Genomic DNA, 23,032 nt, shown 5'->3' on the forward strand with positions numbered 1-23,032 from the left:
GAGAGAAAGACTAAAGACAATCACTAGTTGAGACATTCAGGAGATGATTAGAAGGAATAAAGAACTGGGAGAGCAGAGAGGTGAGGAGGGAAATTATTTAAGAACCAAAAAAATTCTCTCTTCTCAAAACTCCCGTCCTGTAAGGAAGTGTCAGGCTACTCTACCCTATGGTAGAGAACCCCATCTCATGTATACTCAACTGTTTCTTAGCTTTGCTCAAGCACAGGTCTTCATCAATGAGTTCTTGTTCCTCTGGAACAGAGCATCTCCTGCAGTACAGAGAATAAATCATCCTTTGGAAAAAAACTGGGTCCTTCACTTTTACCTTTTAATTTCCTTATAACTATGCAGGTTAACAACTCTCTAACATTACAGAGTTCAGATCCCATTCAAATTATAAAACCTTGTTATATGTAAAGCATGAGAAAGAGAATTTTAGGAGTAAAAACTGAAAGGAGTACTAGAAAATACATTCAGTGGTCAAAAGTAATCCTAGAAACAAACAAAATTTAACAATAATTGGCAGCTATATTATACTCAGTTTATAAAGGGGCAAAGTGGGCTGCAAGGTTATGTCTCCTGTACTAAAAGATAAAGTATTCAAAAATGAGACTTCTAAGTACTCAGTTCCATATTCTAATTACACAATCTCATTTACTCTCCATGGAAAGATACTTGGGCATATCTAGAGACTATGAGGAAATGCTTATATTTATAGACCTAATCTTTGTTCATTTAACTTCTTCAATTTTAGACATTTTTCCCCTAAAATGCATACCCATTTTAGCACCTTTCTATCAGTATTTATCCTGCCAGAAGAATTTTAAGAAAGTCACAGCTGAATTGAAGCACACTGACTTATTATTATGAACCTATATGACTACTGAGTCAAATTTTTAAAAACTTTTAAAGTTAATGCCTAAAGATATGCCAGACACTATTTAGATGTTGGATGCTGCAAGAAACATATGGTATATTAGGAAGACAAACACACAAACAGCGCTGAATATACAATAGATACAGGTACTACTGTATAACACTGATTCCAAATACGAAGCATATAAAGAACATCATCGACTTGACCTGGAATGTAAAGTCCTTTGTCTCGAAGAGTTTACGATCTCTTGAAGAGCCAAAGCTCTTCAAAGATACATATGTGAAAAACATCCAAAAAGTACAAAACAATATGTGAACAAATGTCAAGAATCAAATACCAGAGGAAATCAGAGTAAAATCACTGTAAACTATGGTCAACAGGAAAAGCATCACACAAAACACTTGCTGCCCAGATGGATGTGATTAGGATAGACAAATGGAATGCAGAAAGTCATTGCAAGCAAGAGGAATGACACTACCAAAGTTATGGACATGAGAGTAAGCATGGCATGTGTAGGGAATAGTGAAGCCACAGCCCTGGCTCAAGTACAAAGTTTGTGTTAAGATACCACGGAATGTAAGGCTAGATAGGTAAGCTGGGGTCAGTCAGCACAGGGCCTTGAATGCCAGGCTGAAGGGTGTGAACCTGAGATGAAAAATGTTTTAGACTATAGAGATAAATCAGGAGTTACCTCGAGCATAAGATTGAGTCCTGGAACCTTACCTGTACTTTGGATGGGAATTATAATAACAAAACCATCTTGCAGGTAACATGGATGGATCAATCTTCCCAGGAAGCTTTCTCCATTTAAGACACTCATCACACTGAACCCATGTCTGGTCAGGAACCTTCCTGAATGAAGGAAAATGGAAGTGTGACTGTGTATATCTTAGCTCTGTGCTTTGTCTTACATTAGAAAGGTGCAGCCGAAAAAAGAAAGAACCTAATTTCATATATGAAATATGTTGGGAATGTTATCATCTTGGTGCCCAAATGTATATATTTTTAACTTCACAGATAAAATGATAGAACTATAGCAAATATGGATATGAAAAGTAGTAACAAGTATTAACATGGTGAGCTACTTTTATAGAGGTCAATAATATTTATCTTGTAACCAAAAACCACTTGTACCCCAAAAGCTATTGAAACATTTTTTAAATAATACTTATCCTGGTAGCTCTTGTTCCAAGCAAACAATAGGGTAATTTTAACTCTAAAATTTATTAACTTGGAAAAAATCTGTTTATTACCATATTACCAAGAAATAAAACCCATAGAATCATTTTGTTTCCTTCTGTCCAATCATGTAACAGGCTTAAAATCCATTTATGGCAGCCATGGAAGCATTGCCATTAAAACATCTCCCTCATTTCCCTACAGAGACTCCTTATTCCTTTTCATTTCCCTCTCAAGAAAAACCCTTTGCTTATAATACTTCAATCAAAATTTTACTAGGTTGATATTCCCAAAGTTAATCTTAAAAAGTAATATAAATTTGATTAAATTTCATAACTAGAAATGGTGGTTCCAGACAACAATGGGGTTAAATTAAGATAAAACTCTTCCAGAGTTCAACTCTTAAAATGCATACCCACTCTGATTCCCCTCAGTTACCTACACTTTAGAGTGAATTTGTTTCTCTGAGAAAGTGGCCCTTATATGACAGAAGTACTCAGTACCTAAGGTGTAAAAGACAGGCTAGAGTGAGAATGAAGGTGGCTGGAGAAAAGACACACAAAGCAAGAAGAGGGGCACCTCAGCCAATTTCACTAACATGTAATTTAGCCTAGGATGAGATTTATGCATGTTATATTTATACTTCTCTTATACTAGATATTTCAACAGAGTGGTGTGGTTCTTTTATGTCTTAGTTCAATAATTTTCTTAACATCTTAAATTGTGCTTTTTATTTTCTTCTTGTTGTTGTTGTTTTTTCCTTTTAGACAGGGTCTCACTCTGTCTCCCAGGCTGGAGTGCAGTGGCACAATTTCAGTTCACTACAACCTCTGCCTCCTGGGCTCAAGTAATCCTCCCACCTCAGCCTCCCAGGTAGCTATGGGACTACAGGCATGCGCCACCACACCCGGCTAATGTTTGTACTTTTGGTAGAGATGGGGTTTCACCATGTTGCCGAGGCTGGTCTCAAACTCCTGAGATCAAACAATCCACCTGCCTCAGCCTCCCAAAGTGCTGGGATTACAGGCATGAGCCACCGTGCCTGGCTTTAAATTGTGCTTTTTTCTAAATATAAAAGTAATATAAGCTCATTATTAAAAACTAGAAAATAGAGAAATATATACAGAAAATAAAAGGCACTCATAATTCTACCACTGAAATACAATGCCCTCTTGTTTTTTTGAAACTCTGTTTGAACAAAGAAAGTTTGTACACATTTTTGGATCTACAGCTTCCTATTCCCTAGCTCCAGGCTGTTCCAGCCTTGCAACCTCTAAGCTCTAAGCTCAGGCCTGACCTCTGGTGTCTATATATTTCTAGACAGCCACTGTTTTAGAGCCAGTCAATAAAAAGCAGCTTCAGCAGTAGTGGGAGGGGAGAAGAAAGGTCCTATTAGCTTCGGTTCTACATGCATATGCATAGGAGAGTCTCTTGCAGAGTGTCAGTATTACTCTCTCAGGGATAGGCATGCTTAGAGGCAGCAACCCTCTGTTTCGGGTTCCATGCAGATCATGGTAGATCCTTCAATCCAGGCAGACAGGAGAGGCTTTTAGCCCATGCTTTCAGGAAATTGGTAGCTGAGGTGGCTTTACTACATTCCCTTCATTGCATCCCTCCAGAAGAGAGCAGCAGTTAAGAACTTAGGTTTAGGGGACCTGATTACCTATATTTGAACCTTAGTTCTACCACTTGCTGCTTGTCTAACCTTAGGCAAGTTACTTAAGTTCTTGGTGTATCAGTCTCTACATCTGTAAAGAAGTAATAATAATATCTAACAGGTAGGGTTGTTGTGATGGTTAAATAAATCACTGCATGTAAAGAACTTAGAACAGTGCCTGACATATAAGTAAGCATTCAATAATTACCATTATTACAGTTCTGCCTCCAGCACACACACTCTCTAGCAGTATGTGAACATCTGTTTCATTGCATTAATCACTGCTAATTTGAAAGGCAAAAAATGGCATCTCACCTTAGTTTGTACTTCTTTGAAAACTATGGAGGACAGCCATAAGCTGAGATCTTCAGAATAAGAAGAGGGTGATATACATACAGCCATTAGGTTGCATTAGAAATAAAATTTTATATCATACATTTGCCTAATAATTTCCATTAAAATAATAGGTACCTACTCCAAAAAGAACTTTTACCACTCTAATGTTTGTCTTGATGGTGGTGTAACTGACTGTGTATGTGTTGGCACACATTCGATCCTCTGTATTATGCTCCTTACCTGACTTGTCTGTCTTAGAGTCAATAAATTCTACCTTTTCTTTAACATACTGGGTTCTCTATTCCTACTCTCAAGTACTGGTACAATCCCAGCAATATTCACTAGGAATATAAAAAAAGGGGAAGTTTACTAACATGTCTGAACACCTACTATATGCCAGTCACTGTGCTAAAAATGTATGTCACCTAAGTTAATATATTCAGACAGGTGAAGTAACTTACTTACCCAAGCTCATCCAACTATTAAAAAGCAGATCCAGATTTTCAACCCAGGAACATTTGATTTAAATAGCCATCATCTTCTACTACATCACACTACCAGTACTAAACTCTTCACATTTATGATCCAGACCGTAAATGTGTTAAAGCAGAATGAAGAGGTTTAGAGAATGAAGCAATTAGTACCTGTGAGTTCTTATTTTTAGTCAATTAAACTTCCTGATGTGAAAAGCACCATCTTACTGAGAGGTGAGGCCAGTTGGACTTCCTGGGTCGAGTGGGGACTTGGGGAACTTTCCTGTCTTACAAGAGGATTGTAAAACGCACCAATCAGTGCTCTGTAAAACGCACCTATCAGCAGGATTCTAAAAGTAGCCAATCGCAGAGAGGATTGAAAAAAGGGCACTCTGATAGGACAGAAATGGAACATGGGAGGGAATAATAAGGGAATAAAAGCTGTCCACCCCAGCAAGCAGTGGCAACCCACTCAGGTCCCCTTCCAAGCTGTGGAAGCTTTGTCCTTTCGCTGTTCACAATAAACCTTGCTACCACTCACTCTTTGGGTCGGTGCCATCTTTAAGAGCTGTAACACTCACCACGAAGGTCTGCAGCTTCATTCTTGAAGTCAGTGACACCACGAACCCACCAGCAGGAACCAAATCCAGACACATTACCCTTGTTCCTTCCATTTGATCTATGGATATTACCCCTAATACATTCATATTCTGTATCTATTACTTACGGTATTGGCCTGGCTACAGTTGAGGTCTCAAAATTATCTTGAGATGTTTTTTCCTTCCAGTAAGCATTGAGCTTCTGGGCAAGGGCATTTATTGTTAGCCTGAAAGAAAATGCAAGAAGTATGTCAAAGTTTAGCACTTGTTGAACAATTCTTTGTTCTTTGAGAAGTTCCCATTTAACAGACACCAATAATTTAGAGTATCTGGCATATTTTTGAACATCTACACTTTAAGAAACCAAGATGGGAATCCATTGCCTTTGCAAGCTACATGTCAAAATGACAAAGTTGTAACACTGAACAGTCACTTTAGTTGAAAAGGTGAAATGGTCACAAGTGCTAAAAAGTAGAGTTCTATAAATTTTCAGTGCTTGTTGAATCATGGAGTGTGTGGGTAACTTGACATTAGAGACTATGACAGAGGACCAAACTGCAGAGATAGGATAGAGCCAAATATTGATAAGTTGATGGGGAGTTATTGGATTGTCAGATGACTACAGGTAGATAATTCAGAACAAGGTAAAAATCAGATGATCAAATACTATAGCCTATCTATTATAAATCAATCAAATATTAACTCTAATATGTCTATATAGTCCCTCTTCATCCAAATGCTGATCATAGTAGCATTATGGTGCCCATGAACAAGCACTCCAACATTCTACCACATAGCCGTTACTGGAGGCTGTATCTGAGTTCCAGCCCTTGCTCTTTATTTCTCTCCCTAAAGGAACAACAGTAGACTCAGGGTCAACAAAAATGTAATTTGTAAAAATCAAAACCTGAATTTTACTTTTAAAAACTTCCAACTTTCGAATTACTAATTCCTATTTAATTCCATAACCCAAGATTACAACCTAATGTAGAGCTACACACAACTGGAAAACTGTACACTTAGAATTCAGAAGTTTTTAAATATCTTGGCCCCCTGGATCATTCCCCAAGGTTTTTGCAGAGCTCTTCTCTTGTTAAGAGAAACTCTTCCTTATCTCTACCTTATTCATATTAAATTAGATTCTCACTACACGGAAAAGATTAAAGTAATCATATATGAGCTCCCCTATAAACTCTTATTCCCCTTCAACCTATTTATGTTCCTACTCTATGTCTATATCCTTCCCTCAAGTCACAGATGAAGAACTATTCCTCATTTCCTCTTAAAAATCTACTTAAAATCTACTTTAAAAAGAAGTAGATTAGATGGGCATATGGGAAGATGGTAGAATAAGAAGCATGTGGAAGCTGTCTCCTTACATATACAACAACTGCCGTAGCAAAAGCTGCATGATGTAACTATTTTGAAACTCTGGAGTCTATTGGAAAGTTTGCAACTTCCAGGGGAAGGCTTGGATGGTAAATTGTGGTTAATTTTGGTCAATTTCAGTTCTTAGCTCAGTAATAGCTACCCATTCCCCACTCCCAGCCCTGTGGCAAGCAACCCTCCATGTGTTCCAAGAGCAACCTGTAGGAGCCAGTGTGGGCAAAAAGGACACTGTCCTCCAAATATTGCAATTCTATCCTCTGATCACTGCTTGCTGCTTCTGATCACAGATGTGAAGACAAAAAGGCAAGAAAGAGACGATTGTTGTTGAACCTCCCCCATTGTTTCAACCCTCTACTCCTCCAGTTGAAGTGACATCCAGAGGATTCAAAGTCCTGGCATCTCTTTTTCCTCCTCTATTTCTCTGTTTTCCCCCTTTTGTGAGCCAGACATAAAGACAAGGACATTCAAAAGCAATTGCACATATGGGGAAAATTAGAAAGCCACTGTGAATGCCCAGAAAAAAATGCAAGCTGAGAAAAGAAGTGAAAAGACTTTAAACTTACTTCTCAGGTCAATTCTTGGCACAGAGAAAGCCTACAACATAACAAAAACAACAACAACAACAACAAAAAACCCAGCAAACCCTAGGAAAGGAGAATTTTGTTTCCAGAGTTACCACATTATTAGATTCAAATGTTCAGTTTACAACAAAAAGTCACAAGGCATACAAACAAACAAGACAGGGTGGCCCACTCAAAGGAAAAAAATAGAAACCACCCCTGAAAAAGAACTGATAATAGATCAACTCGACAAAGATTTTAAAACGGTCTTAAAGATACTCAAAAAACTATATGAAGATGAGCAGAAAGTCAAGAAAACAATGCATAAGCAAAATAGAAAATCAACAAAGAGATAACAAACCTAAAAAGAAATCCAAAACAAAGTCTGGAGCTGAAAAGTCTAAAAACTGAAATGAAAAATCCACCGCAGGAATTCAAAGGCAGATCTGATCAGACAGAAAAAAGAATCAGTGAACTTGAAGATAAAAAATGGAAATTATCAAGTATTAAGAGCAGAAAGAATAGACTGAAGAAAAGTGAACAAAAACTAAGGGACCCATAGGACACCATAAGTGGTCCAACATATGCATTAGCAGAGTCCCAGAAAGAGAAGAGAGAAAGGAACAGAAAGAATACTTGAATAAATAATTGCCAAAAACTTCTCAAATTTGATGAAAGACACGAATATAAACATCCAACCTTAACTCCAAGTAGGATGAACTCAGAGAGACTCAGACCCAGACACATTGTAATCAAACCATGAAAGTCAAAGACAAAGAGAGAATCTTAAAAACACCAAGAGAGAAACAACATATTACATTCAAGGAATCCTTGAAGTTTGTAACTCCACTTTTTATTTTCTATATAATGTAAGAGAATACATTTAAAAGAAAAAATTGGCCAGGTGCAGTGGCTCATGCCTGTAATCCCAGCACTTTGAGAGGCTGAGGCAGGTGGATCACCTGAGGCCAGGAGTTCGAGACTAGCCTGACCAACATGGTGAAACGCTGTCTCTACTAAAAATACAAAAGTAGCTGGGCATGGTGGTGCATGCCTGTAATCCCAGCTACGTGGGAGGCTGAGGCAGGAGAATAGCTTGAACCGGGAAGGGGAGGTTGTAGTGAGCCAAGATGGTGCCATTGCACTCCAGCCTGGGTAACAACAGCAAAACTCCATGTCAAAAAAAAAAAAAAAAGAAAAGAAAAGATAAAAATTTTGAGTTTGCAAGCCAGTATTATTGTAATTCAGTTTGTAACTCCTCATTTTGTTTTCTACGCAATTTAAAAGGCTAATCCATTACAAATTACTTATGATTTTGGACACACAATGTACAAAGATGTAATTCTGTGATAACAACTGAAAGGAATGGTGATGGAGCTGTTAAAGGAGCAGAACTTTTGTAAGGAATTGAAGTTAAGGTAGTATAAATCCAAATTAGAGTGTCATAACTTAAAAGATATTAAATGTAATTCCCATGATAAGCACAAACAAAATAGCTATAGAATATACACAAAAGGAAATGAGAAAGGAATTTAAATGTTTCACTATAAAAAAAATCACCTAAACACAAAAGACGGCAATGTAGGAAATGAGGGGCAAAGAAAGCTACAAGGGACACAGAAAACAAACAGCAAAATGACAGAAGTAAGTCTCTCCTTATCAGTAATTACTTTAATGTAAATGGATTAAATCCAGATTCACAAAGATATGATATAATGAAAAAGAATGTAGCGGATGCTACCTGGAAGAGGGGTACTACTATAACAAATACCTAAAAATATGGAAGTGGCTTTAGAATTGGCAATTGGCAGAGGTTGCAAAAATTTTGAGAAGCTTGACAGAAAAAAACCTACATTGCCTTCAACAGACGTTAGTAGAAATATATATGTTAATAAATGCTTTCACTAATGAGGGCTCAGAAAGAAGTGAAAAGTACGGTAGAGAAAACACAAATTACCTTAGAGAATACCCAAATCATTGTAAACAAGAGTATTGGTAGAAATATGGATGTTAAAGGTATTGCTAGTGAAGGCTCAGAAGGAAGTGACGAACATGTTATTGGAAAACTTGAGAGAAGATGATCTTTGTTACACAGTGGCAGAAAGCTTAGCAGAACTGTCCTACAGTTATGTGGAAAACAGAACTTGCAAATGATGAAATTGGAAATTTAGCTGAGGAGATCTTCAGGAAAAGTGTTAAAGGTGTGGCCTGGTGTCTTCTTGCTGCTTATGTAAAATGCAAGAGGAGAGAGACAAATTGACGAATGAACTGTTAAACAAAAAGAAACCAGGACTTGATTACTTGGGAAATTCTCAGCCCATCCAGATTGCAAAATATGCTAAAATTTAGAGATTCACCGTCAGGAAAGTATGCTCTAGAGAAAAAGCTGAGGCTGGGGCTGAACAATCTTTTGATAATATCTCAGAAAATCAAAAGGTCAGAGCATTCAGTCACACAAACTACTCTTTGAAAAGATAAAGTGAGCGTTTCCAAGATGGCTGAATAGGAACAGCCCCAGTCTACAGCTCCCAGTGAGATCGACGCAGAAGACAGGTAATTTCTGCATTTCCAACTGAGGTACCTGGTTCATCTCATTGGGACTGGTTGAAGAGTGGGTGCAGCCCACGGAGGGTGAGCCAAAGCAGGGCGGGGCATCACCTCACGGGGAAACGCAAGGGGTCAGGGGATTTCCCTTTCCTAGCAAAGGGAAGCCGTGAGTGACTGTACCTGGAGGAGTGGTACACTTCTGCCCAAATACTGCACTTTTCCCTCGGTCTTTGCAACCAGCAGACCAGGAGGTCCCCTCCTGTGTCTGGCTTGGTGGATGCCACGCCCACAGAGCCTTGCTCACTGCTAGCGCAGCAGTCTGAAATCGACCTGGAACAGGGGAGCTTGGCAGAGGGAGGGGCATCTGCCATTGCTGAGGCTTGAGTAGGTGGTTCTATGTTCACAGTGTATACAAAGCAGCAGGGAAGCTCAAACTGGGCGGAGCTCACCACAGCTCAGCAAGGCCTACTGCCTCTCTAGATTCCACCTCTGGGGGCAGGGCATATCTGAACAAAAGGCAGCAGACAGCTTCTGCAGACAGAAATGTCCCTGCCTGACAGCTCTGAAGACAGAAGTGGTTCTCCAAGCACAGCGTTCAAGTTCTGATAATGGACAGACTGCCTCCTCAAGTAAGTCCCTGACCCCCGTGTAGCCTGACTGGGAGACACCTCCCAGTAGGGGCCAACAGACATCTCATACAGGCGGGTGCCCCTCTGGGACAAAGCTTCCAGAGGAAGGATCAGGCAGCAATATTTGTTCTGCAGCCTCCACTCGTGAGATACCCAGGCAAACAGCGTCTGGAGTGGACCTCCAGCAAACTCCAACAGACCTGCAGCTGAGGGGCCTGTCTGTTAGAAGGAAAACTAACAAACAGAAAGGCATAGCATCAACATCAACAAAAAGGACATCCACACCAAAACCCCATCCATAGGTAGGTCCCCAACATCAAAGACCAAAGGTAGATAAAACCACAAAGATGGGGAGAAACCAGAGCAGAAAGGCTGAAAATTCCAAAAACCAGAACACCTCTTCTCCTCCAAAGGAACACAACTCCTTGCCAGCAAGGGAACAAAACTGGATGGAGAATGAGTTTGACAAGTTGACAGAAGTAGGCTTCAGAAGGTGGGTAATAACAAACTACTCTGAGCTAAAGGAAATGTTCTAACCCATAGTAAGGAAGCTAAAAACCTAGAAAAAAGGTTAGACGAATGGCTAATTAGAATAACCAGTGTAGAGAAGAGCTTTAATGACCTGATAGAGCTAAAAACCACAGTATGAGAACTTCGTGAAGCATACACAAGCTTCAATAGCAGATTTGATGAAGCAGAAGAAAGGAAATCAGTGATTGAAGATAAAATTAATGAAATAAAGTGAGAAGACAAGATTAGAGAAAAAAGAGTGAAAAGAAACGAACAAAGCCTCCAAGAAATATGGGACTAAGTGAAAAGACCAAATCCACGTTTGACTGGTGATCCTGAAAGTGACAGGAAAATGGAACCAAGTTAGAAAACACTCTTCAGGATATTATCCAGGAGAACTTCCCCAACCTAGAAAGACAGGCCAACATTCAAATTCAGGAAATACAGAGAACACCACAAAGATACTCCTCGAGAAGAGCAACCCCAAGACACACAATGGTCAGATTCACCAAGGTTGAAATGAAGGAAAAGCTGTTAAGAGCAGCCAGAGAGAAAGGGCGGGATACCCACAAAGGGAAGCCCATCAGACTAACAGTGGATCTCTGTGCAGAAACCCTATAAGCCAGAAGAGAGTAGGGGCCAATATTCAACATTCTTAAATAAAAGAATTTTCAAACGAGAATTTCATATACAGCCAAACTAAGCTTCATAAGTGAAGGAGAAATAAAATCCTTTACAGACAAGCAAATGATGAGAGATTATGTCACCACCAGGCCTGCCTTACAAGAGCTCCTGAAGGAAGCACTAAACATGGATAGGAACAACTGGTACTAGCCACTGCAAAAACATGCCAAATTATAAACACCATTGACACTATGAAGAAACTGCATCAATTAACAGGTGAAATAACCAGCTAGCATCATAATGACAGGATCAAATTCACACATAACAATATTAACCTTAAATGTAAATGGGCTAAATGCCAAATTAAAAAACAAAGACTGGCAAACTGGATAAAGTGTCAAGACCCATTGGTGTGCTGTATTCAGGAGACCCATCTCACATGCAAAGACACACACAGGCTCAAAATAGAGGAATGGAGGAAGATCTACCAAGGAAATGGAAAGCAAAAAAAAAAAAAAAAAAAAAAGCAGGGGTTGCAATCTTGGTCTCTGATAAAACAGACCTTAAACCAACAAAGATCAAAAGAGACAAAGAAGGCCATTACATAATGGTAAAGGGATCAATTCAACAAGAAGAGCTAACTATCCTAAATATATATGCACCCAATACAAGAACACCCAGATTCATAAAGCAAGTTCTTGGAGACCTACAAAGAGACTTAGACTCCCACACAATAATAATGGGAGACTTTAACACCCCTCCATTGTCAACATTAGACAGATCAACAAGACAGAAAATTAACAAGGATATCCAGGACTTGAACTCAGCTCTGGACCAAGCAGACCTAATAGACATCTACAGAACTCTCCACCACGAATCAACAGAATATACATTCTTCTCAGTACCACATAGCACTCATTCTAAAATTGACCAAGTAATTGGAAGTAAAACACTCATCAAATGTAAAATAAAACACAAAAAACTCTCTCAGACCACAGTGCAATCAAATTATAACTCAGGATTAAGAATCCCACTCAAAATCGCACAACTACATGGAAACTGACCAACCTGCTCCTGAATGACTGGTGGGTAAATAATGAAATGAAAGCAGAAATAAAGATGGTCTTTGAAACCAATGAGAACAAAGACACAACATACCAGAATCTCTGGGACACATTTAAAGCTGTCTGTAGAGGGAAATTTATAGCACTAAATGCCCACAAGAGAAAACAGGAGAGATCTAAAATCAACACCTTAACATCACAATTAAAAGAACTAGAGAAGCAAGAGCAAACAAATTCAAAAGCTAGCAGAAGGCAAGAAATAACTAAGATCAGAGCAGAAATGAAGGAGATAGAGACACAAAAATCCCTTCAAAAATTCAATGAATCTCAGGAGCTGATTTTTCGAAAAGAGCAACCAAATAGACAGACTGCTAGCAAGATTAATAAAGAATAAAAGAGAGAAGAATCAAATAGACACAATAAAAAATGATAAAGGGGATATCACCACCAATCCCACAGAAATACAAACTACCATCAGAGAATACTATAAACACCTCTACGCAAATAAACTAGAAAATCTAGAAGAAATGGATAAATTCCTCGACACATACACCCTCCTAAGTGTAAAGCAGGAAGAAGCTGAATCTCTGAATAGACCAATAACAGGCTCTGAAATTGAGGCAACAATTAATAGCCTACCAACCAAAAAAAGTCCAGGACCAGATGGATTCACAGCTGAATTCTACCAGAGATACAAAGAGAAGCTGGTACCATTCCTTCTGAAACTATTCCAATCGATAGAAAAAGAGGGAATCCTACCTAATTCATTTTATGAGGCCAGCATCATCCTGATACCAAAGCCTGGCAGAGACACAACAAAAAAAGAAAATTTTAGGCCAATATCCCTGATGAACATCGATGTGAAAATCCTCAATAAAACACTGGCAAACCGAATCCAGCAGCACATCAAAAAGCTTATCCTCCACAATCAAGTTGGCTTCATCCCTGGGATGCAAGGCTGGTTCAACAAACACAAATCAATAAACATAATCCATCACATAAACAGAACCAATGACAAAAACGACATGATTATCTCAATAGATGCAGAAAAAGCCTTCGACAAAATTCAACAGCCTTCCATGCTAAAACTCTCAAAAAACTAGGTATTGATGGAACCTATCTCAAAATAATAGGAGCTATTTATGACAAACCCACAGCCAATATCATACCGAATGGGCAAAACCTGGAAGCATTCCCTTTGAAAACTGGCATAAGACAAGGATGCCCTCTCCCACCACTCCTATTCAACATGGTATTGGAAGTTCTGGCCAGGGCAATCAGGCAAGAGAAAGCAATAAACGGTATTCAAATAGGAAGAGAGGAAGTCAAATGGTCTCTGTTTACAGATGACATGACTGTATACTTAGAAAACCCCACTGTCTCAGCCCAAAATCTCCTTAAGCTGATAAGCAACTTCAGCAGTCTCAGAATACAAAATCAATGCGCAAAAATCACAAGCATTCCTATACACCAATAATAGACAAACAGAGCCAAATCATGAATGAACTGCCCTTCACAGTTGCTACTAAGAGAATAAAATACCTAGGAATATAACTTACAATGGATGTGAAGGACCTCTTCAAGAACTACAAACCACTGCTCAAGGAAATAAGAGAGGGCACAAACGAATGGAAAAACACTCCATGCTCATGGATAGGAAGAACAAATATTGTGAAAATGGCCTTAGTGCCCAAAGTAATTTATAGATTCAATGCTATCCCCATCAAGCTACCACTGACTTTCTTCACAGAATTGGAAAAACCTACTTTAAACTTCATATGGAAGCAAAAAAGAGCCCGCATAGCCAAGACAGTCCTGGGCAAGAAGAACAAAGCTGGAGGCATCACACTACCTGACTTCAAACTTTACTACAAGGCTACAGTAACCAAAACAGCATGGTACTGGTACCAAAACAGATATACAGACTAAAGGAACAGAACGGAGGCCTCAGAAATAATACCACACATTTACCACCATCTGATCTTTGACAAACCTGACACACACAAGCAATAGGGAAAAGATTCGATATTTAATAAATGGTGTTAGGAAAACTGGCTAGCCATATGCAGAAAACTGAAACTGGACCACTTCCTTACACCTTATACAAAAATCAACTCAAGATGGATCAAAGACTTAAATGTAAGACCTAGGACCATAAAAATCCTAGAAGAAAACCTAGGCAATACCATTCAGGACATAGGCATGGGCAAAGACTTCATGTCTAAAACACCAAAAGCAATGGCAACAAAAGCCAACATTGACAAATGGGATGTAATTAAACTAAAGAGCTTCTGCACAGCAAAAGAAACTATCATCAGAATGAACAAGCAACCTACAGAATGGGAGAAAAATTTTGTAAACTATCCATCTGACAAACGGCTAATATCCAGAATCTACAAAGAACTTAAACAAATTTACAATGAAAAAGCAAACAACCCCATCAAAAAATGGGCAAAGCATATGAACAGACACTTCTCAAAAGAAGATATTTATGCAGCCAACAGACATATGAAAAAAATGCTCATCATCACTGGTCATTAGAGAAATGCAAATCAAAACCATAATGAGATACCATCTCACGCCAGTTAGAATGGCGACCATTAAAAAGTCAGGAAACAACAGATGCTGGAGAGGTTATGGAAAAATAGGAACCCTTTGACACTGTTGGTGGGAGTGTAAATTAGTTCAACCATTGTGGAAGACAGTGTGGCGATTCCTCAAGAATCTAGAACTAGAAATACCATTTGACCCAGCAATCCCATTACTGGGTATATACCCAAAGGATTATAAATCATTCTACTATAAAGACACATGCACACGTATGTTTATTGTGGCACTATTCACAATAGCAAAGACTTGGAACCAACCCAAATGTCCAACAATGATAGACTGGATTAAGAAAATGTGGCACATATACACATGGAATACTATGCAGTCATAAAAAAGGATGAGTTCATGTCCTTTGCAGGGACATGGATGAAGCTGGAAACCATCATTCTCAGCAAACTATCACAAGATCAGAAAACCAAACACCGCATGTTCTCACTCATAAGTGGGAGTTGAACAATGAGAACACATGGACACAGGGAGGGGAACATCACACACTGGGGCCTGTAGGGGGTGGGAAGCTAGGGGAGGGATAACATTAGGAGAAATACCTAATGTAGGTGAAGGGTTGATGGGTGCAGCAAACCACCATGGCACGTGTATACCTACATAACAAAATTGCACGTTCTGCACATGTAACCCAGAATTTAAAGTATAATAATAAAAAAAAGATAAAGCCTGTGACTCACAGATCTCCATAGCCATCTCAGCTGGAGCCAAAAAATAGACATAGGATTCCCTAGGAAAGACCTGCCAAGAGCCTCTTGTTGGATGACATGAATATACATGACACGCATGGGAGACTCACAAGGTTCTTAAGAATGGCACGCTAGCATGAAAGCTAGCTTGAGGCCAGGCACAGTAGCTCACACCTGAAATCCCAGCACTTTGGGAGACCGAGGCAGGCAGATCACCTGAGGTCAGGAGTTCAAGACCAGACTGACCAACATGGAGAAACCCCGTCTCTACTAAAAATACAAAATTAGCCGGGCGTGGTGGCGCATGCCTGTAATCCCAGCTACTCGGGAGGCTGAGGCAGGACAATCGCTTGAACCCCAGATGGGGAGGTTGCGGTTGCCATTGCACTCCAGCCTGGGCAACAAGAGCAAAACTCCATCTCAAAAACAAACAAACAAACAAAAAATCAAAACAAAAAGCTAGCTTGAATTGAAAGGGATGGAGAGAATCCTGTTTGACCCTCAAAATTCTACAGTCAGGAAACAGGCTGATGAAACTACTCAGCTGCCAACACATGCTACCCTTCAGGAAAAAGGAAAGACAGCTTTCAGGGTGGAGCCATAAGTCCAGAGGGCAAAGCTTCAAGACTAGAGGATGAAGGCCTTGACATTTAATGGAATGTGCCTGGCTAGATTTTGAAAATGCCTGTGACCTGTGACCCCTTTTTTCCTTTTAGTTTCTCCCCCATTCAAACAAGAATATATATAATTAGTATCCTATGCTTGTCCCACCACTGTACTTTAACAGCAAAATACAAAAAAGAAAATACATATCCACAGATGTAGAGGAGTTTTGCCCTAAGATGTGCCATACTCAGAGTATTGCCCTTATGTGATTTAGATAATGAGATTTGAGACTTTTGAGCTGATGACATTTACGTGAAATTTTTGACTCTGCATTGATGCTGTAATGGGTAGGGACTTTTGGAAACGTTGGGATGGGGTGAATATATTTTGCATATGAGATGTAAGTGGAATCTGAGAGAACAAAGGGCAGACTGTGATAGACATAATAATGTTTACACAGCAAGTGGGAATTTAGGTTACTCATCAAGTTGACCTTAAGATAGGAAGAATATCCTGAATTATCCAATGTAATCACAAGGGACCTTAAAAGTAGAAGAGTGCAGCAGAAGAGTCAGAATCAGAGAAGATGTGATGACAAAAGCAAGGTCATCAGAGTGATGCAATATGAGGACTCAACCTGTCACTACTAGCTTTGAAGGTGATGGAAGAGGGCCATGGGCAAGAAATGCTGGCAGCCTCTATAAGCTGGAAAAGACAGGAAAATGGATTCTTCCCTAGAGCCTCCAGAAAGGAATGCAGCCCTGCCAACACCTCGATTATAGCCCAGTAAGATCTGTGTAGGACATCCAACCTACAGCACGCTACGACAGTAAATTAGTATTGTTTTCAGCCACTAAGTTATGTGGTAATTTGTTATGACAGCAATAGAAGACAATTTCTGTGGTTTATAGACAGAAGCTGAGTATCACTGTATTTCCCTCAAAGATGTAAAATACCTCATGGCTCTCCTATGAATTCATTATGTGTAGCTTAGCATGTAATTTAGGAATGATGGTTCTAGGACAGGGGTCAGCAAACTGGAGCCAAATCCAGCCCACTGCCTGTTTTTGTAAACAAAATTTTATTAGACATACCCATGCCAATTCCTTTACTTATTGTCTATGGCTGCTTTCATACTACAGCAAAATCAAGTAGTTGTGACCCTTTCTGGCCCTTTTCAGAAAAAGTTTACCAACTGCTGCTCTGGGGTATGGCTCTACTCTACTCATTTAACTTGATTTGCCTTCACTCTAGCTATATCCTGTTATCTCCTCTCTCCATATTCTTACCATTCTGAGTTCCTGTCACTACCTTAGCTCATGCTACAATTCCATCCTAGAATTCCCTTTCCTCTCTTCCACATCTTATATCATGTGAGGCACATCTCAAGTCATACTTTCTACCCAAAACCTTCCCCATCTCCTATATCAAGGCATTTTCCCCATAACATACTACTTAGGTTTTGGTTGATTAAAGAGATTTTTTATTGCTCGCCAAATTACTTCATATATGTTATAATCTGTTTATACAAATGACTGTAAGCTCCACAACTGTTAAAAGTGGTATTACAGATGATTTATTTGTAGACATTCCAGCAGTATGATGGCTGGTATCTCTTTTATCATTTGCAGGTTTTGATATCTATAATACTCATAGGATGAGTTTGTTATAGCAGACAACCTTCTCTAATCCCTCTCTTAAATTCCTTTTTTTAATTTAAATACCTTTTCATTTTATATAAAATAAATTGAATAAAAAAGGGCAATGGTGCCAGAATTGGCATGAGTTATGCAAATTTGTTATCCTCAAAAGACTGCACGCAGAATAGTATACTAGTTCCCTGTTTTTAATAAAGTGTGTAGCAGATGTTATGCTAAGTAAGTCAGAAATCATGTGTGTTCAACTGAATAAATCTACTGTCTACAGACTATCTCTATCTGATCCACTGCAATCACCTCATCATACCAAAACTAGACATCAAAAACCAAAGATCTAATGCCTGTAAAATTTTAAAGGTAGACTTGGGGGGTTGGTGGCAAAGATGATATAGAAAGATGTTAAATAATTTTTAATATCTAACATTTGAATTTCACAAATCTTAATTATTTAGGTAGTCATCAGCAATTCACTATTCCTTTCACTCAATTGAAACATAATAACTTGACTCGGAGACTTCTGTCAAACTAATGTCATTCCTAAGCTTTCACTTAGAGTTAAGTCCTGGTCAAAGATTTCCATTATGGGCCAGATTTATATTTAAATGACCATTTTACTTAGACTGAGGGCAGGTAGTTGTCATAACCACTGAGTAGCCCAAGTAACCATGAACTAATTACCCTGAAATTAATTTGGAGTTGCCATTCAAATAGTTATCTCTCTCAAACACTAAACCTAAAATTCTTGTGGTTACAGACAAATTAAGGTACAAGACTTGACTTTATTACAGTTTGGGCACAAAACAAAAGAGATTTGGGAAATTTCTTTTCTCCCACTCTAAGAAAAATATTTGCTACTGAGACTTCAAGGAAAATGACCGCAAATGTCCTCACGCCTTCTTTCTCCATACTCCCAGAATACCTCTTACCCTTTTTTGCCCTTACAGATACTTCCCTCTGCTTAGAATGTCCTTCCTCTATTGTCCACCTAGAAAACTTTTCCTTCATATTTAATATCAAATATAATCTGCTTTGTGAAGCCTTCCCTGACTCCCTTAAGCATATTTAAAGTTCTCCCCACTTTGCACATACCCCCTATTAAAGCAATTATTTTATAAGTATTTAAGTTTCTTATTTGCATACATATTTGTTCATAGGTATCAAAGAGTCTTATTTTTCATCCTTAGTACCTGGCACATAGAAGCTGTCTCATAATACTTAATGAAATAAAGACCCATCTCCCTCTCGACATTTTTTAAACAAACTATTCTAACCTGGCTTTAAAAACTCCTTTCAAAAAATATCCCTACTGGTTCAGCCATAATGTCGAGTTCCTTTCAGATTCTTACCTGTTTGCCTGCCCTATTAAATCTAGATGCTTTAATGAAAGCACATGTCTTTCCTGCTGTTCCATCACTTTGCTCTAAATCTGTTCACTGGCTTCAAGAAAAATTTTTGGAACAAATTTCAAACTGCTTTTTTTTATCTAATGTATTCCATAACTTCAGATCCATTCATCTGTTTCCATTAAGATCAATTCCAAAGCTTTTCATTTCCCCAGAAATCTTTTACCAAATTACTCCTATGCTCTTTGCATAATTTCTAAAGGTAAGGTTTATCTCAACGAGACTCCATATATCATTCAGCAAACTTTAATTTAAAAATGAAAGCATTTTATCTCTAATCTTGGAAAACAAATTTGAAGTAATTCTCAGTTAACTTATTTAGCTGCTTTTTAGAGATGGTTTTAGAGGCTTTGGAGAACAGAATCATATCTGAACAAACTAACGGAAGCACCTCAGGTTGGGAGTGACTCACCGGTACTCCTTGGTATACTCAAAGTCTTGTTTGTTGTAGGCAGGTTTTAGGAAATTGCACTCAATGACTCCAATTACTCCTACACCTTCTCCACGAGTTGGCTTAGAAGAAAATATTAATTTCAACACTTACATTACTGTTGGCTGCCTGGAGGCATTTCCTTTTGATTCCAAACAATAATAGAAAGGTTACATAACCTTCATGGGCAAGAAAAGACCATCAAGATCTAGAGAAACACTTAGAATGTACATCAACAGACTGCAAGCATTAAACTGAACTAGAAATTCTGACAAATTCTAGGGCAGAGATTTTCAAAATATGATCCATAGATCCCTAGGAGTCTTCTGCAATTAGTAGCCATCTCTACTTCACCCACACTACCTCCACTTTTATCTGCTTTATATTCCAGGACTGCCATAAGACTGCATTTGAATAAAGAATTACCGTGCTAAAAAAACAAGGTTATATACTACTGTTCTAAGGAACTGAAACAAATATTCATCTGAAAACAATTTTAAGGGTTCTATGTGATCCTATATTAAAATAAACAATTTTCCCACATACATAGGCCACCAAACAACTACTAAAGAGAGTCACACTTACAGCAATTATTAATTACAAGTTGACGCAAGAGTTTTATAGATTTAAATCATATTCTAATTCTTTAATGGAAGAAACTGAGTAAAGGTGTAATTGGACTGGAACACAAACACGAGTTGTCTAAAGGTGCTATAACAAGGGAAAACAAAATAGGCTGAAAACGAGCTATCCTGGGCTTTATATAACTGTCTTACTATGTTGAAGCAGTTCATCATTTTTTGTGCTTTAGCAATCTTATCTGTAAAATAGGAATAAAAGGGATACTTGTAGACATTACTACTTTAAATAATCATTAAGACATTAAAGATGATGGTAAAATTTGTGTAGAGTGGTTTAAAAAATATTTTCACATAATTTATCCCATTTAAATCTCTCAACCCTGTAAGCTGTGAGGCAGGCAAAGCAGGTATGCTTATTATTGTTGTTTCCACTTTACATAAAGGTCAGGAAATTGAGCTTCAGATAAATTAAACAATTTATCCAAGGTTACACAGCTTGTAAATGGAAAATTCAGGACCCAAATCCTGGTCTTCAACCACCATATTTTATACGCCTTCCACTATGCCTTATTGTCTCTCCAAGAAAATGGAGTTACCTAAAACACAAATAAGCTGACACACATGGTAAGCTTGCTGGTATTCTAATTCTGCCTCTTATTGACAGCTACTTAGAAAATGCATTCAGTAAAGTTGTTGGGTTGATTAACAGCTGAAGAATGAGAGTTAGAAAGAGATTTCAACACAAGACAGCTCACTGGTAACACAATTCCAGGATCAGAATTCAATAAGCATCATAAGATGGGAGTAAAAGCCATTAATGAGCCTATCCCCTTTGCAAATTTTAAATTCTCTTCCTACTCTTTTCAGTCTCCTATGACAAAGAAATATTAACTACTCACCTTCACCTGGCACCCCACCTTCTCAAAAGATTTTATGAGTCGGTTGTTATGATACATCATTATTCCAAACTGGTTACTACTCTTGCAAGAGAACCCAAAGGTGATTCTCACCTGCTTATTCTGAGAAGAACATCGTTAAGGAGACAAACATACCAGGGGCTTCAACGACAAAATTTTACATCATATTATAGCAAAAACCATCAAATACCAAGGGACATAAATTGGTACAACCTTTTTGAGGGCATTTAAACATCTGTTGCAATAGCTTTAAGAATATTCTTAATATTTGACCAAGTAATTCTCTTTTAAAGAATTTATCCCACAGAAACAGTCAGGGAGGCCCACAAACGTTTAGGAATTACAGAGATTTTTCAATTTGTTATAAAAGCAGAGAAACAGAAATAATTTAAATGTTCAACAATAAAGAAATGATTAAATAAATGTTGATATAGCCATATGCATCTCTTTTAAAATTATGTCCTTGAAATATTTGAGAATATCAGGAAACGCTCAGATTATAAAAACATCACACACACACACGCACACACACACACACACACACACACACGCATAGAAAGACTGTAAGAAAAGATACCTAAATACCATCAGTGATTTAAAAATTGACAAATAATCATAAAACATTTCTTAGCCCTTGCTAGTTGCTCAGTTTGCTGCTAGGGCACATAGGTTCTGATAAGAGCTGTAAATGGTCCAATACAAATCTGTACAATTATATCCAATAAGGTAAATCCTTCTTACCATACCAAACACAATGAAAGCAAAAGCAAAGGTAAAGAACAATGAATAGTCCTGTAGTGATATATTTCATGGGAAGAAGTTAACAAGCTTGGATAAATGAAATGAAGACAACTGATTATTATAAGTAAAACATGAATAATGATGAGTTTTTAACAAGTCCTACTTAATTTAAAAACCAAGGTAAGTAAGTGAGAAAGATAAAGGGGAGATAGAGAAACTGAGATTTTCATTAAAACAAATACTAAGAAACCTTCATGTCTAAATGAGTTGAATGAAAATTTACTTTTGTTACTTATTCAAAAAATGATCTCCATGCCCCCTCTAAAAGACAAGCTACTTGCATCAAAACCCTATAACAAATGGGTCACATATGATACAAAGACATGACTCAAGTGGGTGCATAACACAGTAATGTTTGGCTCAGAATATATAATGTTCTGGGCTCTAGCAGTTCATATAAAACCTCAAATAAGACCTATTCTAACGCAAAAACAAAACAAGACAAAACTCCTGCAAGCAAACAAACCAAAATCCTATGCCATAAAATTATCTTTGTAAAGATAAAGACTGTCAAATTTTTCTTTCTGTTGTGCACTTTTAAAATTCTAAATTATGGAGTGAGGGTACAGTGGGGTAGGAGACTCACCAAATTAGCGTAAGGAGAGAGAACAAAGATGAAAGAAGTGGCCTTTGATAATTGAGAAGTAAATAAGTTACTATCAATGATCTTGTTCCTCAGTGACCTTGGGGGAAATTTTATTAGGACTTTCATTTTACTCATGTCTACAGTAAATCTGTTTAGTCCAAACTATAGTATCGGAAGGTAATTTGGTTTAATGGGAAGGGAGTCTGAGAAGAGTCAAGGTAACATATAGAATGCATGCATAGAAGTTTCCCTGATAGAAACCCACAAAAGAAAAAAGCTAGAGACAGGTATGTGTTATATC

At 38.1% G+C, this 23,032-nt stretch overlaps 1 protein-coding gene across 6 annotated transcripts in view; it reads right to left on the bottom strand.

Moving 5' to 3' along the window:
* Window positions 1-23,032, bottom strand: part of MORC4 (MORC family CW-type zinc finger 4) — a 59,437-nt gene that overhangs the window by 15,959 nt on the left and 20,446 nt on the right. For all 6 annotated transcript variants that reach the window (XM_054676900.1, XM_016943445.3, XM_016943443.4 and 3 more), the window contains 5 exons: window positions 21,327-21,446; window positions 19,829-19,929; window positions 5,250-5,348; window positions 1,601-1,729; window positions 201-269 (listed from right to left, as the gene is read on the bottom strand). In XM_054676900.1, coding sequence (XP_054532875.1) covers window positions 201-269; window positions 1,601-1,729; window positions 5,250-5,348; window positions 19,829-19,929; window positions 21,327-21,446 — 518 coding nt within the window. The remainder of the gene's footprint in view (window positions 1-200; window positions 270-1,600; window positions 1,730-5,249; window positions 5,349-19,828; window positions 19,930-21,326; window positions 21,447-23,032) is intronic.

This window comes from Pan troglodytes, chromosome X (genome assembly GCF_028858775.2).
Source record: "Pan troglodytes isolate AG18354 chromosome X, NHGRI_mPanTro3-v2.0_pri, whole genome shotgun sequence".
Classification (NCBI taxonomy): Eukaryota; Metazoa; Chordata; class Mammalia; order Primates; family Hominidae; genus Pan; species Pan troglodytes.